The sequence below is a fragment of the Dromiciops gliroides genome, chromosome 5, assembly GCF_019393635.1.
Source record: "Dromiciops gliroides isolate mDroGli1 chromosome 5, mDroGli1.pri, whole genome shotgun sequence".
In the NCBI taxonomy this organism is placed as follows: Eukaryota; Metazoa; Chordata; class Mammalia; order Microbiotheria; family Microbiotheriidae; genus Dromiciops; species Dromiciops gliroides.
The window spans coordinates 174,830,904-174,846,960 of NC_057865.1; the positions used below are offsets into that span (position 1 = coordinate 174,830,904).

The 16,057-nt window shown below is 41.6% G+C and overlaps 1 protein-coding gene across 2 annotated transcripts in view; it reads left to right on the plus strand.

Annotated features, from left to right (window-relative positions):
* The first annotated feature begins 415 nt into the window (after positions 1-415).
* The window catches only part of TM7SF3 (transmembrane 7 superfamily member 3), a 43,093-nt gene continuing 27,451 nt past the window's right edge, over positions 416-16,057 (plus strand). For both annotated transcript variants that reach the window (XM_043968024.1, XM_043968025.1), the window contains exon 1: positions 416-660. In XM_043968024.1, coding sequence (XP_043823959.1) covers positions 570-660 — 91 coding nt within the window. In that variant the 5' untranslated portion in view covers positions 416-569. The remainder of the gene's footprint in view (positions 661-16,057) is intronic.

Here is a 16,057-nt window from a genome sequence, read left to right on the forward strand (position 1 = left end):
GCAGCCGGCTGCGGCTCCTTACAAGAGCAGAATGCCTCCAGGTGTCTACAGGAGTTCAGGCAGAACCCCAGGGGTGCTGGTTTCATGTTTTAGGCAAACGGCAGCTTTCTAAGAAGGATCCGCAAAACCTGGGGAAGCATTCTGTTAAATCGGTCAGCTCCAGGGGAATCCGAGATCAACCCCGCCCCCGCCCCCGCCTCCGGAGTGTAGGCATGCATTTATTAAGCGCCTACTATGTGCTAGGCGCTGTGCAAAGCGCTAGGGGAGGGACTGTGGTCGAAGCTGGCCGCCGGACCAGGAGGGAGGGCTGGTCAGCGAGCGGATTGGGAATTAGGGGGAGGAGCCGCCGGCTGCTTGGAAAACGCCCCTCCACGCCATTCCGTGCCCCTCGCCCCCCTCAGGAGGCGGGGCCACAGTGTGCCCAGACCCGGGGAAGCGCCGGAAGAGGAAGCTTTGAGCTTGGCCTTGGGAAGCCGCCGGGGGCCGTGGGGGGCGGACAGGTGCGCAGCGCCTGGGCGGCGATGCGGAGCCGTTGGGGTGCCCCGGGCTAGCGAGGCTCGTGAGGCACCATGGGGCTGCTCGGGCCCCTGCTTCTGGCTCTATTGGGGCTAGGGTTGGGGCTGGCTGCTGCGGCGGAGACCTCGGTGAATGCCAGCTTAGGTAAGGAGCGAGCCGGGGTTGGGGGTCGGGAGGCGGGGGGAGCGTCTGCCAGTTGTTACTTGGACATATGTGTGTGTGTGTGTGTGTGTGTGTGTGTGTGTGTGTGTGTGTGTGTGTGTGTGTATGGAAATGTGCATGTATCTACGGATATATATTTGCGCTGTGCTAGACGCATGATTTCTTGCAACGGAACATTTATTTTAAAACATTACAAAATGCTATATTTTAGAATGTGCATTTTAAAAACTTTGCTGGTTGATCCGAATGAGCGTCTTGGGGAGGAGAAGGGAAGGAGGCCTTTGTTTTCACCCTGGGAAGAATGATCTGTTGCTTTCTGAAGGGGCTGTGGCCTCCGGGAAGCCTCTGCCGACTCCCCTTCCCGCTACTGGTAGGCGAAAACCGGGCAGAAGCTTGAGAATCCCTGTCTTTCTGACTCCTTTTCCCGAGAACATTGTAACCCAGCGTCTGGAGCAGCCATGTTCCTGGCTTTCCCATGCCATTTCTCCAAAGTGGGGCCCAGACCTTAGGGAATTTAGTCCAGGTGCAGAAAGGGCATCTCGAGAACGCAGAGATAGGGTAACCCCAAATGTGGAACCTCCAGGTTACATTTCAGAGCAGTCGTTTCAAAGAATTTGCCATGTCTAGTTAAGAAAAATCATGCAGAGAATTGGGCTTTATAAAATGTGTGTCATGTGCCTGGTGCATGGGATCTGACAACAATTCCTGGTTTGTTCCTTTTTTCCCCCCTTAACTGTTTGGGAGAAGATCGTCAGACTCCTTTAAACATTATGAACTTGCTTTTGATATTCGGAGCCTGAATGCAAGCAAATAAAACAGTCTGAATAATTTGAATTTCAGAAATGCCCAGCTTTTGTCAATCCCATGTTGTACCTCTGCAAATGCTAATGTTTTTGTGCATTGCTTTGTCTCAAGAAGATCAGGTTATGTTTTATAGTACAGAGCAATTTATAAAGCTATCACTGGACCTTTGGTGTAGTGCTTTAAAGTCTTAGAAGTATGCTCACATTTAATCTTCGATGCCCCTGTATGGTTGGCAGAGGAGGTAGTGGTATTTTATCCTGATCTTGTATGTTAAAAGCTAGCTTTTTCAAGGTTATTCATTTGTCAAGTGATGTAGGCAGTCCTAGAACACGGGCCTTCTGGCTCCTAACCCAGTGTTCTATTATATCAGGATCAAGATATTATACACACCCTGTCAGAGATTAATAAAAACCAAATAAACTAAAATACTAATTAGAAACTTGGTATTATCTTGAACCTGAAAGAATATGGCTCAAGAACTTAATCAAAAAGCTGTGAATTAATACTTGAAGCAAGAGAGTTCCTAGCTTTAATGGAAAGAGCTTCATTCTGGAAGACCAAGGCTTAAGTCTCTCTTCTGACACATAACTGGCCTTTGACCATAATCAAGCCCCTTCCTCCCCCCCCCCCCCCAGGGCAATGAGGGTTAAGTGACTTGCCCAGGGTCACACAGCTAGTAAGTGTCAAGTGTCAGAGGCCGGATTTGAACTTGGGTTCTCCTGAATCTAGGGCTGGTGCTTCATCCACTGTGCCACCTAGCTGCCCCCTAAGCCTCTTCCTTTTTTTTTTTTTTTTTTTTTACTGTTCTGGGCACTAAAACTAAAACCAGTTTGCAGAGCTGGTACTTATCTACATGGTAGAGGAAGTTTCTTACATCACTGAAGTCACACTTCTATTCTTCTCCCCCACACCAACCCCCGCCAAAACCAATAACCCCTTGACATTTGAGCATTGCTGAACCTTTCTGATGTTTTTTCTCACCTTCATCCCGATTCCCTGTGGCATCTCTTCTGTTGGGCCCTTCTGCATTGCCTTAAGAGGGAACTTAACTGTTCCCCTTGTTAAGTAACCAGACTTGTTTTGACATGTATATGAGCTAAAGATGAATAAAGAAAATTAAGAAAGACCTTAATTTAGCACAAGTTATTATCATTGATTTTTATGCATTTAGTAAAACCAGAGTTTGAGGTGGAAATGCCAAGTCTTTAACACTTGGCACTTAAAATGCTTTCCCAACAGTGTTATTACTGCCTAAAGAAAGGTAGGTAGGTGTGAGAAATGGGCTGTGAATCTTAGAGCAGTGGGGCTGATCATAAAACCGGTGGCTGGATTCTTTAGGTTAGATAGACCTGGCATTTGAAGAATGCTTTAAACATTTGCAAAAGTGCTTCTTCACATGTATCATTAGTGACTCAGAACCCTGTGACAAAGGTAATACAATTCTTTATTAGCCCTACTTTGTAGGTGAGGCAACTCGTGGAAGGCATTGATATAACTTGCCAAGGACACACAGTATCAGAAATAGGATTTGAAGTGAAGTTTTCATGACTTAAAGGCCAGTACTCCATCCACTAGGACAGGGTGGCTTGGAGTTTATAGGCCCTTAGCTGGTCAGTGAGTCACTGACCTATCATTAATAAAGTGCTTACTGTGTGCAAGGCACTATGCTCTAAGCACTGGGGGAAAAAAGGGAAAAAGAGGGATAGTGCCTGTCTGTTATCAAGGAGCTTTCTTTCTTTCTTTTTTTTTTTTTTGTGAGGCAATTGGGGTTAAGTGACTTGCCCAGAGTCACACAGCTAGTAAGTATGAAGGGTCTGAGGCCGGATTTGAACTCAGGTACTCCTGAATCCAGGGCCGGTGCTTTATCCACTTCGCCATCTAGCTGCCCCTAGGAGCTTACTTTCGACAACACACAAAAGAAGGCTTCTAAGGGTGTTGTGGGGAGGAAGTACAGAGCTAGGAGTATGGTGTGGAAGTCTCTCAAAGTAGTGCCACCAGGTAAGATGTCTGAGCTTGAGGTTGGAATTCATGGACCCATGTGCAGTTGGTGAGCCAAAAGGGTTTTTTCAGTGAAAAAACCAAGACTAATGAGATCTTAGAGAATGATGAAGTTGGTCCATTAAAGGGCTTCCTGGGCTCTCAAGTAGCTCAAAGTTTAATGAGAAAGATAACATGCAAACAGCTATTTACAAATATATACAGGACAAATTGGAGGTGATATCAGAGAGAAGGAAGTTTAGGGCCTAGAGTCAGGAAGACCCATCTTTCTGACGTTAAATCTGGCCTCAGACACTCACTAGCGATGTGACCTTGGGCAAATCACTTAACCATGTTTGCCTCAGTTTCCTCATTTGTAAAATGAGATGGGGATGGAAATGTCAAATCACTCCCGAGGCTTTGCCCAAAAAAACCCCAAATGAGGTCACAAAGGATCAGATGTGATTGAAGAACAATTGAACAACATCAGAGGGAAGGCACTAAGATTAAGGAGAACTGGGAAAGGCATCTTGCAAAAAAGGGGGCGAAAGCATTACATAGAGTAGGTGATTTAAAATATTAGGCAGGAGTCTATAACTAATTAAAAATCTATAGATTTCCCAAAAGTGTCATCGGTCTAACAGTTTTCCCTCTCCAGAAGGTTTTTGTTTGTTTGTTGGTTGTTTTTTTTTTTTGGTGGGGCAATGAGAAGGTTAAGTGACTTGCCCAGGGTCACACATTAAGTGTCAAGTGTCTGAGGGCGGATTTGAACTCAGGTCCTCCTGAATCCAGGGCCAGTGCTTTATTCTCTGCACTGCCTAGTTGCCCCCAGAGTTTTTACAGATGTTAAGAAAGAGCTTTGTAATTCCTTCTATTAACTCTATTCTCTTTTTCTTCTATGAGACCAGTTCCCACTTTGAGATAGATTCTAATTAGCAATGAAATATGCCAAAGGCATTTTCCCTGTTCTAAAGGGTCTATGCTTTCCTTCTCTGGTCTGTTTATTATTAAGTTTTTATAACTCTGGATTTTGAATCTCCACATTTCCAGTTCTCAAACTGAATATTTATATGTTGTATTCAGAATTTTTCTTTTCAGGTTTTTATTTTGTATAAATATTCCAGCATTGGTGTCCTTTAAATTCTCATAGTGTGTTAGTATAAAAATGGATATCTTGAGACACTGCAGCAGTCTCATTAATATGGAAAGAACACTGAATTTGGAATCAAAGGATCTAAGTTTAACTCTTGGTTAGGTCACTTACCAGTTTGATGATCCTGGACAAGTTACTGGGTCTCACTCCTTGGGTCTCAGATTTCTCATTTATAAAATAAAGGAATTGGAATAGTTGGTCTCTAAGCTTCGGATCCAGCCCCAAATCTAAGATCCTTTGATGCTGTAAGTTGAGAGATGAGATATGGATATTCTCCCTCTCCAATAGGGGTGATGCTAACCCATCAACATGCTTTCATATCCTGTGTTACTTTTGGCTACATCATCCAGTAAAAGTCTTTGTCAAGGATCAATCCAGGGTGATTTAGGGCAGGGCATTGGTAAGAGTTCCACAGGATTGGGGGCTGCAATCTGCATTGATGGCATGAATTGTGAGCCCACTTAAAGTGTGTTCCAGTGAGGACCAGGCCTAGAAGCTTCCCTATATCTAGGCACAGTTGAAAAATTGGATCTTTTCCAAGATAGGGTCCAATATACCCTCCCAACCCCTACTAAGAAGCTCAAGAAAGGTTAGGTAGGGTTGCTTCTTATATTATTATTTTTTGGGGGGGTTTTTTTGGTGAGGCAATTGGGGTTAAGTGACTTGCCCAGGGTCACACAGCTAGTAAGTATTAAGTGTCTGAGGCCGGATTTGAACTCAGGTACTCCTGACTCCAGGCCCAGCGCTCTATCCACTGCGCCACCTAGCTGCCCCTCTTATATTATTTTTGTGCCTACAGCATCCAGCTGCAGTGCCTTGCACATTTTTTAAATTGTACTAGTCTTGTGATTTCTTTGGCGTAGAGATCTCCCATAAGGAAATTGTCTATCAAAGCACATGTATTCTTTTTTTAAAAATAAAAGCATTTTATTATTTTCCAGTTACATGTAGAGATAGTTTTCAACATTTGTTTATATAAGATTTCCAATTTAAAATTTTTCTCCCTCCCCCCTGCCCTAGACAGCAGGTAATCTGATATAGGTTATATATAATATATATACACACACACATACATATATATATATATATATATATAAATAAAATAACATTAAACATATTTCTGCATTAGTCATGTTATAAGAGAAGAATCAGACCAATAGGGAAAACCTCAAAATAGAAAAACAATAGCACCAAAAAGAAAAGAAATAGTATGGTTCAATCAGCATCCATATTCCCCAGTTCTTTTTTTTTTCCTGGATTTGGAGCACCTTTTCCATCATGAGTCCTTTGGAACTTTCTTGTACCATTGTATTGGTGAGAAGAATCTAGCCTATCACAGTTGATCAACACATAATGTTGATGATACTGTGTATAATGTTCTTCTGGTTCTGCTCATCTCACTCATCATCAGTTCATGCAAGTCTTTCCAGGTTTCTCTTAACTCCTCCTGCTCATCATTTCTTACAGCACAATAGAATTCCATTACATTCGTATACCACAACTTGTTCAGCCATTCCCCAATTGATGGGCATCCCCTCAATTTCCAATTCCTTGCCACCACAAAAAGAGCAGCTATAAATATTTTTGTGCATGTGGGTCCTTTTCCCTTATTTATGATTTCTTTGGGGAAAAGACCCAAAAGAAAGCACATTTATTCTTGCTCTGTATCTTATTCTCTTAAAGAATTGCCTAGGGGCAACTAGGTTCACAGTGGATAAAGCACCCACCCTGGGTTCAGGAGGACCTGAGTTCAAATCCAGCCTCAGGCACTTGACACTTACTAGCTGTGTGACCCTGGGCAAGTCACTCAACCCTCATTGCCCCACAAAAAAAAAAAATTTGCCTAGGAGAATGAGAGGTATGAGGCTTACTCTTATCTACTTACTACCCATGCTAACTCATGCTTTGCATATATTACCTGCTTAATAAGTATTTGTTTCATTGGTTCGGTTCAGGTGCCTCTGATTCCTTAGGGTAGCTTTGGCCTTCTTCCTTACCTGTGGACCTGCTGTTGACAGAAGAGGCCCAGGGAAAATACTAAATGGCAAAGATATACAACGTGTCCCAAAAGTCTTAGTGCACTTAAGTGACTTGCCCAGGGTCACACAGCTAGTAAGTGTTAAGTGTCTGAGGCCAGATCTGAACTCAGGTACTCCTGAATCCAGGGCCAGTGCTCTAATCCACTGCGCCACCTAGCTGCCCCTAGATTTAAGTTAGTAAAGCTTGGAACTGCACTAAGATTTTTTTTTTGGGGGGGGATACCATGTATATGAAAAGAGGGCAGTTTTAATTTTTTGGTAGCTTAGGTCTGCATTAAGACTTTTGGGACACCTATATTACCATCTAATGAAAGCATTCTCCAAGTAGTAATCAAAAGGCATTTGACCCCCAAAGAAGGCAAAATAACATAGCCTTTCCTTTTTAGAGCTGGTTAACACTGGGTGTGGAGCATGGCATATATTAGAATCAGTTGATGTATTAAGTTGGTTTTGCTGAGCTTTTTTTTAAACTTTCTTGGTGACAAGAGATGGCTCCATACCTCACCAATTTTTGAAAATAAAAGTGATATAAAAACAAAATGTCAGTGAAAGATAAGCTTTGTTGGAGTTGAGGGCCTGGGTTGGAATCCTGGCCCTGTGACACTTATTTTTTTTCTTCAAAAAAAAAGTTACTATTTTATTTTTTTCTCTCCATGTAAAAACAATTTTTAGCATTTGTTTTTAAAAATTTTTGAGTTCCAAATTCTCTTCCTTCTTCCCTACCCTCCCCCACTCACTGAGAAGGCAAGCAATTTGATATCAGTTATACATCCTGCAACACATTACTAAATGATCATAGGCAAGTTACTTAAACTCTTTGGGCCTCAGTTTCCTTATCTGTAGATTGAGGTTCGGCTAGATCCCTGGTGTCACACATGTGCTGCCCAAATATGGACCACAACACTCCTGAGTGTAGCCTGAACTAGATTAAATTATAGTTCCTATCTGATTTTATTGTGTTGATGTATAATAAAAAATAAATAGGTAAACACGGTTTTCTACATCAATATGTGGCCCAAAGGGATCCTTATCTGTGGTTTAGCGGCCCCTGTTTTCTCTGTGAATTTGACCCCACTGGTCTAGATGACCTCAAAGGTTCTCTGCCCAGGTCTAAATCTATGATCAAAGACCACAGCCTGTCCCTGCCAATGAATGTTCTCTATTTAATTATGCAACTGTGAGTGATTCATCTAGAATATGGCATACATACTGAAGGCAAGGATTATAGTTCTTTAAAATGTCTAAAAGGAAGAAAAGAAAGAAAAAAAACATGTTGCTTTGTAACTGGATAGGCAGATTATGCAGTAATTAAGATTGGGGCCTAAGGGGAAACATGCTTAGCCATCTAGGGTATGATGTGCAGGGGGAGCAGGTATCATGTTTTGGTTTTGGTTTTGTTTTTTTAAAGCAGAAACAGGAAAATTCTACTCTTCTTGGCATACAGGTGTTTATTTTGTGAGAAGCCAAAGCTGTGTTATGATAAAGGGTCATAGCTTCTAGTGGGCAGTGGTACAGAGAGAGATTCAGTTCTTAAATGGAAAGCAGGGACAAGTGGGCCCTAATTTTAAAACCTTAATTAACCTGTACAAGTGCTTTAGCCTGGTTTTTATTTCTCAGATTGGGGAGGGGGGGAAAGTACGCTGTTGAGAAGGCTAAATATACATTTACATAGTGAAATTTGCAACAAAATATTTTATTCATTTCTGAATCAGTAGCCTGCTGTGGCAAAGATAACCCTCCAGCCTTCCTGTCTTCATTTTTCTTGGCGGAGACATCTTTGGAGAGAGTATGGAAGGTGGAAATTAGGGCCAGGAGCAGGTGACCATTTAGTTACTTGTCTTTCTTCAATCAAATCAATCAATCTATCTATTTATCTATCATCTAATCTATCTATCTGTCTGTCTATCTGTCTAGTTGCATTTTTAGGTTCCAAGCTGTCTCTTCTTGCCCACCCCTCGCTAGAGAAGGCTGTCATCGAACATGTGTGTCTAATCCCATGCTACGCACACTTCTATTTATCAGTTCTTTCTCTGGAAGGTGGATAGCATCTTCCTTCATAGGTCCTTTGTTCTTGATTTGAGTATTTACAATATTCAGAATAGCTTAGTCATCCATAGTCATTCTTTGAACAATGTTGCTATTACTGTTTTTCACTCTTCATTATTTCATGCAAGTCTTTCCATGTTTTTCTTTCTCTCTCTTTTTTTTTTTTGGTAAAACATTTTTTAAACTTAAATACAAAATGAAAAGAAAAAATGTCGCCATGTGCACAGCAGAACATAGGAGAGGATTCAATGTAAAACAATAAATTTTCATTTCAAGAAAACCTTATAAAATAAATACTACACATTGTTTTCAAATCTGCCCAGCTTTTCTTTGCTTCCTTGTTGTTTTTCTTTTGTCCTCTGCCAGATACTTTTTTTTTTTTAGTGAGGCAATTGGGGTTAAGTGACTTGCCCAGGGTCACACAGCTAGCAAGTGTTAAGTGTCTGAGGCTGGATTTGAACTCAGGTACTCCTGACTCCAGGGCCGGTGCTCTATCCACTGCGCCATCTAGCTGCCCCCGGATACTTTTAACTTTATTTTTTGCCCTCCCTCCCCCCAGCCCCACTCTAAAGAAGGTCGTAATTAGATGTGGATATGTATACAAATACATAAATATCTATATACATATATACTCATACTGTGCTTATTTCTACTCATCATCTGTTTCTTTGAAGGTGGATAACATCTTCCTTCACAAATCCAAGTCTTTCCATGCCTTTCCAAGTCAACCAGCTCATTTCAACCAGCAATATTCCAACACAATTACTTCTTATCTGAGGTATTGTCCATGAAAGATTTCCCCCAATTTTCTGCATTTCTTCTATTCTTTGGGTACATAGTTTTTATTTATATAAGAAAAATTGAATTTAAAGGAATCCAAATTATTCATTATACATTTCACCAATACTCACCTTATAGTATAGTTCTGATACTGCTGCAATGATTTCCTTTACCTAGTTTGTTGGAATTGCCTGTCCTTTTGTTCTTCCTAATGAGATTTGTTACTATTTTTTCTAACTCAGTAAAGTAGTTTTTAAAATAATTTAATTGGGATGAACTTGCATCCATAGGTTAGGTAGAATTGTCATATATTGACTTTACCTACCCTTTTATAGTGTTTCCTAAAAGCAACATATAGTTTAATTCAAATTTCTATTCTGTTTCTGTTTTATGGATAAATTCATCCCATTCACATCCTAAGCTACAATTATTTGTTGTGTATTTTTTTCCTTCCTGTTTTTCCATACTATGCTTCTCATCTTATGTATCCTATCCCTTCTCACTCCTCTACTTTACTTCTATCAGCTTCCTTGCCCCACTCTCCCACCTTATACCTTCCCCCCTCCCTATCTGCTCCTAACCTATTCATGAGAGTAGGTTCTATCACTACTTGACCTCCCCCCATTAGCTTCTTCTCTATCAGTTTTTCCTTTTGTGCCTCACTTGTATGAAGTAATTATTCCTCTTCATCTCTCCCTATCGAGTTCTATATTTTAAGAGTCACCCCGTTATATTTAGGTCAGCCAAAGCATAGTTTCTATCAAACTACCCAAATAATAATGACTGTTATAAAGGTACTACTTATATTTTCACATATAAGAAATAAACACTTTGTCCTTATTGAGTCCCTTATAATTGGTCTTTAATGTTTACCTTATATTTATCTTGGATGTTATATGTTGAATTTTCCCTTAAGTTCCGGGTTTTTTTGTTACAAGAACGTGAAAGTCTTTCAGTTTGTTGAATGTCCTTTTTTTCTTTGTTCAGGATTATACTTTGCTGGGTAAATTACCCTTGGTCATAATCTCAGCTCTTTTGTTCTATGGAATATAGTATTCCAAGACCTAAGGTCATTCACTGTAGTAGCTGCTCTAGGTCTTGTGTAATCCTTATCGTAATCCCCTGATATTTAAATTGTTCTTGTTGCTTTATTTAATATTTTCTCCTTAACGTGGGAGCTTTGAAACTTGGCTTATTTTTTTCCTATTTTGTTCTCAGTCTCTCTTATTTGGTTTTCTTTCTTTCTTTCTTGGCAGGGCAATGAAGGTTAAGTGACTTGCCCAGGGTCACACAGCTAGTAAGTGTCAAGTGTCTGAGGCTGAATTTGAACTCAGGTTCCTGAGTTCTTCTAAGAACTCTTTCGTGCTTGGGACTATTTGATATTTCTCATTGAAAAAGGATTTTTTTTTTAAAGCTCCATTATCTTCCTCTGAATTTGAACCCAGATCTTCTCTATCTCTATAGTAACTATCTAAGGTTGGATTCTTTCTCCTTTGCTTGCTCATTTTATTTACTTATTTTTGTTTTATTTTGTTTTTAGCAGTTATTTTCTGAGGTCTGTCTCTAGACCCAACCTTAGGCTCTTCTCTTCACTCCTAAGCCATGATTAGGCCCCTAGCCACACTGTCCCACAAATGATCTTGCTCCCTGTGGTCCCTCTGGTGGTTGCAAACTACAGCTGTCCTCTCTGCCCTGGAACTGAAACTAGGGACTCTGGCTCTCTCCTCCAGGTGCTCACAGCCCACAGGGTCCCCACTCCTTACTACTGTACTCACCAGGTGTGTGCTAGCTCCTTTTTCCTGCAGTCACAACCTGGGATACTTCTGGTAAGCACTAGTGTGCTTGGTGTCCCTTACCAGTGGAAAGTCTTTCAATCTTCTTTTATTCCAACATCAGGGACAACTAGGTGACGCAGTGGATAGAGCACTGGTCCTGGAGTTAGGAGGACCTGAGTTAAAATCTGGCCTCAGACAGTTAACACATCCTAGCTGTGTGACCCTGGACAAGTCACTTAACTCTGACTGCCTCAAACATCTGGGGCCATCTCTAGTTATCCTGATATATATTTTGTCCCTGGACCCTGGTAGCTTTGGAGGAGAGAGTGAGGTTGATGACCTTGCACAGCCCTCCCTTACTTAAATCCAATTTACTGCAAGTCATGACATCACATCCAGGTGTCGTGGTCCTCTCAACCCACCCGGCTTGTTTGTTGATTCTGCAGTCAGCTTTGAGGTGTTTGCACCTCACTCAGGTTGCACTTCGGCCTCTGGAGGTTGGGTCTTTCCTGGGGTCTTCTCAGATTGTCTTAGGAGGACAACTGCTTTATCCTGAGTTTATTTCTGCTACTCTGAGACATTCCATCTTTTTTTTGTAGAGGAAATCTTGAGAGCCAAGAGTTTTCTGACCAACTCTGCCATCTTCCCAGATTCCTCTCTCTCCCATCTTTCTATAAAATCAACCTGCTCATCATTTCTTACAGCACAGTAGTATTCCACACTGTTACCCTCCTACCTGCTTGCTTTGGGGGCCGCGTCTTCTCAGGTTTCTGTGTCATCCTAGCGTCAAGGACATTGCTACATCTATCTTACTGAAGAAGCAGCACGATATAGTGAGTAGAGGAAGAAGACTTGGATCTAAATCCTGCCTCTCATACTAATAGTGTGAGCCTGAGTAAGTCACAGCCTCTGCCTCTATGTCTTCATGTAAAATGAGGGGAATTGCATTTGATGTTCTCTCATTTTCCTTCCAGGGCAGTTAGGTGGTACAATTGTTAGAGCACTAGGCTCGGTGTCAGGAAGATCTGAGTTCAAATCTGTCCTCCAACTCTTACGAGCTGTGTGACCCTGGGCAAGTCACTTAAACACCTATTTATCTCAGTTCCTCATGTGTAAAATTGGGACACTGGAGAGAAGGAATCGGCAAATCATTGTAGTATCTTTGCCAAGAAACCATGGGGTTATGCAGAGTCAGACACAAATGAACAATAACAGCAAGGGCCTTTCTGGCTCTAAATCCCCTCACCCTCCATTTCTGTGGTTCCTTACTTATTCCACACAAAGCTGCTGAGGTGTAATCATGCCCTCCAGCAACTGCCCTATCTCTCTTCCCTTTCACTGGAAGGGAAGAACTGGGTGTTCCTGCTCCCTCAAAATTTACTTTTCAACCATTTGCAATCTAGCATTCACTTCACCCTTCAGTCACCAGTTGGCTCCTGATTATCAAATTTGGTTGGCCTTTTCCCATTTCTCATCCCCTTTGTACTTGTGCTTTTTTTCTTTTTTGGGGGGTGGAGGGGAGACAGTCAGGGTTAAGTGACTTGCTCAGGGTCACAAGTCTAGTGTGAAGTGTTTGAGGATGGATTTGAACTCTCCTGACTTGGGGGCTGGTGCTGTATCTACTGTACCACCTAGCTATCCCTTATCTCTCATTAGCCTGAAACCTCTAACCCCCTTGGCTTCCAAATTGAACATATTTTTGCTTAAGTCTCTCTCTCTCTCTCTCTCTCTCTCTCTCTCTCTCTCTCTCTCTCTCTCTCTCTCTCTCTCTCTGGTGAGGCAATGAAAGTTAAGTGACTTGCCTAGGGTCACACAGCTAGTAAGTGTCAAGTGTCTGAGATCACATTTGAACTCAGGTCCCTTTCTGACTCCAGGGCCAGTGCTCTATCCACTACGCCACCTAGCTGCCCCACAGTGACCCTATTTTGGTGTGTTTTTTAAGGGGGACTCATTTTAGGGGAGGAAGGATAGGCAATAGTAATAATAGATGGTATTTATGTAGCATTTTTAGGCTTATGAAGCATTTTAAATGTTATCTCATTTGAAATAGTCATTGGCATAAATTTCATAGGCTGCTGACCCCTTTTCAAGTTTTTCTGCTTCTCCAAGGGGTTGAGGTACTAGTACCACGAGGTTTGTAGAGGAGGAGAGAACTCTTTTTTTTGTTTTTGTTTTGTTTTGTTTTTGCAGGGCAATGGGGTTTAAGTGACTTGCCCAGGGTCACACAGCTAGTAAGTGTCTGAGGCTGGGTTTGAACTCAGGTCCTCCTGAATCCAAGGCCAGTGCCTTATCCATTGCGCCACCCAGCTGCCCCGAGAACTCTTTTTTTTTTAATGAATTGAACAAGTGGGGAACAAGGGCACCAAATGCCTAACTGCATCTTGGGTAGATGTGATTCTGATAGTTTCTTTTTTAGGAGTTTGGGGCAAGGATATCCCATGCCACTTCTTTTCAAAAATCTTCAGCAGCTCCCTTCTGTCTTTTTAAACCTGGGGTCCATGGACCATTGAGGGCTACATCAAGATTTCAGGGGAGTCCATAAACTTGGGTGGAAACAATATTATCTCTCTTTTCACTAACCTCTACTGAAATGTAGTTTCCTTCAATTTTTTTTTTGGGGGGGTGGGGCAATGAAGGTTAAGTGACTTGCCCAGGGTCACACAGCTAGTAAGTGTCAAGTGTCTGAGAATAGATTTGAACTCAGGTCCTCCTGAATCCAGGGCTAGTGCTTTATCCACTGCGCCACCTAGCTGCCCCCATCAAACACTTCTAAAAAGGCTTCACCAGAATGCTGAAGGGGTTCATGATACATACAAGGTGTCGATAGGATAAAATATAAACTTGTATACAAGCTTGGTATTTAAGGCTTTCTGTGATCAGGTTCCAACCTACACTTGCAGTTTTCTTCACTCTGTTCTGCTTTAAGCACTCTGTATTTCTGTTAAAATGGATGGACTAGCCTCCATCTTTACCACCCCTTCTGCCTCTAGAGGTAGCCAGGTTCCTATCCCAGCTTTCCTAAGTACTGTTTGGATAATTCATTTCACCTGAGAGGCAGTTAAGGGTGGGAGGGGATAAAGCACTGGGCCTGGAGTCAGGAAGACCTGAGTTCAAATGTAGCTTCAGACACTTACTAGCTGTGTGGACCCCCCCTCCCCCACAAGTCACTTAACTGCTATGTGCCTCAGTTTCCTCAAGTGTCAAATAGGGTCAGTAAGGATCAAATGAAATATTTGTAAAATAGTACAGTTACAGTGCCTGGCACATAATAGTAGGTGCTTAATAAGTGCTTATTCCTTTATTTCCCTTAGCTCAGGTACCACTTCTTCTATGAGGCCTTCCTGGATTGCCTTTTTTCCCCCAGTTGAAAATCTCTTCCTCTTTAGTTTCTTAAAAATTGGGAAAACCCCCCACCTATTTTTGGCTTTGTGTGTTTTATCTTCCCAAAACTTCTTTTAAATCTTGTATTCCTAAGCGCCTAGCACAGTCTTGTACATAAGAGACCCATAAATGTTTGAGGTCAAAGTGGGTGACTGACAGCTTTTTAATTGACAGTTTTTCTGTCTTTATCCAGTCTAAATTTCATGTCTTAATCTACAGTCTTCATTAATCTTTTGATATTAATTGTTGGTGGTGGTTGTTTTTCCTCAGAACTGTGATTTCACTGGTGTAAAGAACTCTGTGAGGGAACTTTGTTTATCAATGTTTTGAATGTTTTGTGGTTTATAAACAGAATTCCCTGGGGGTAGCCCAGAGAGGTTGTGACTTGTCAAGGGTGTCTGTTCTTCTGTCTCACTCCCCACCCTCCACCCCCCCCCCCCATGTATGTTTCAGAGGGTGCACTTGAACTCCCAGCTATTCCTTTTCTTTCTTTCTTTTTTTTTGGTGGGGCAGTGAGGGTTAAGTGACTTGCCCAGGGTCACAGCTAGTAAGTGTCAAGTGTCTGAGGCCGTATTTGAACTCAGATCTTCCTGAATCCAGGGCCAGTGCTCTATCCACTGCACCTCCTAGCTGCCCTATTTTTTTTAATATCCTGCAACTTTGCCAAAGTTGTTAATTGTTTCTGGTAGTTTTTTAGTTGATTCTCTAGGATTCTCTAAGTATACCATCATATCATCTGCAAAGAGTTATAGTTTTGTCTCCTTGCCTATTCTAATTCCTTTAATTTCTTTTTCTTCTCATTGCTAAAGCTACTATTTCTAGTATAATATTGAATAATAGAGGTGAAAATGGACATCCCTGTTTCACCCCTGATCTTATTACTCCCATCTCTTCTTGATTTGGAGGTCATATCTTTTCACCACACTGAATAATTATCAAGTGGGAGAGAATTTTTTTTTTAAATGAAGAAAAATGAGGTAGAAATGGAGGGAACGAGTAAATTCCAAATAAGGAGCTGGGTTTAGCTATGTCTTAGGGGCTAATTAGGATCTGATAGGGGAAGGAAAAAGGTAGATTAGTTGTCATCGTTTATTTGTGGACTGGAGGAAAGAAAAATTAGCCATGGGTGATGATTAAAAGTCAAGCTTAGATGTTGAAATGAAAAGGAACCTCTTGCTGCTGAATCATATTCCTGTGAAGACTTGCGAGAAGACTTTTTAAGAGTTATTGCTTGATCACAGGCAAGATTCACACCGCCTTTTCTCAGGACTCAATCTTAAGACAATTGTTCTGTAAATACCGTTTGATCTGCCTTCTTCCTTTTTTCCTCCCTCCCACTCCCAAAGTCATAAGACCTAATTAAACCTCGTGAAATCTTTTTCATGTATGCTTTTTCAGATGTGCGACTTTAGTCCCGTTTCTAC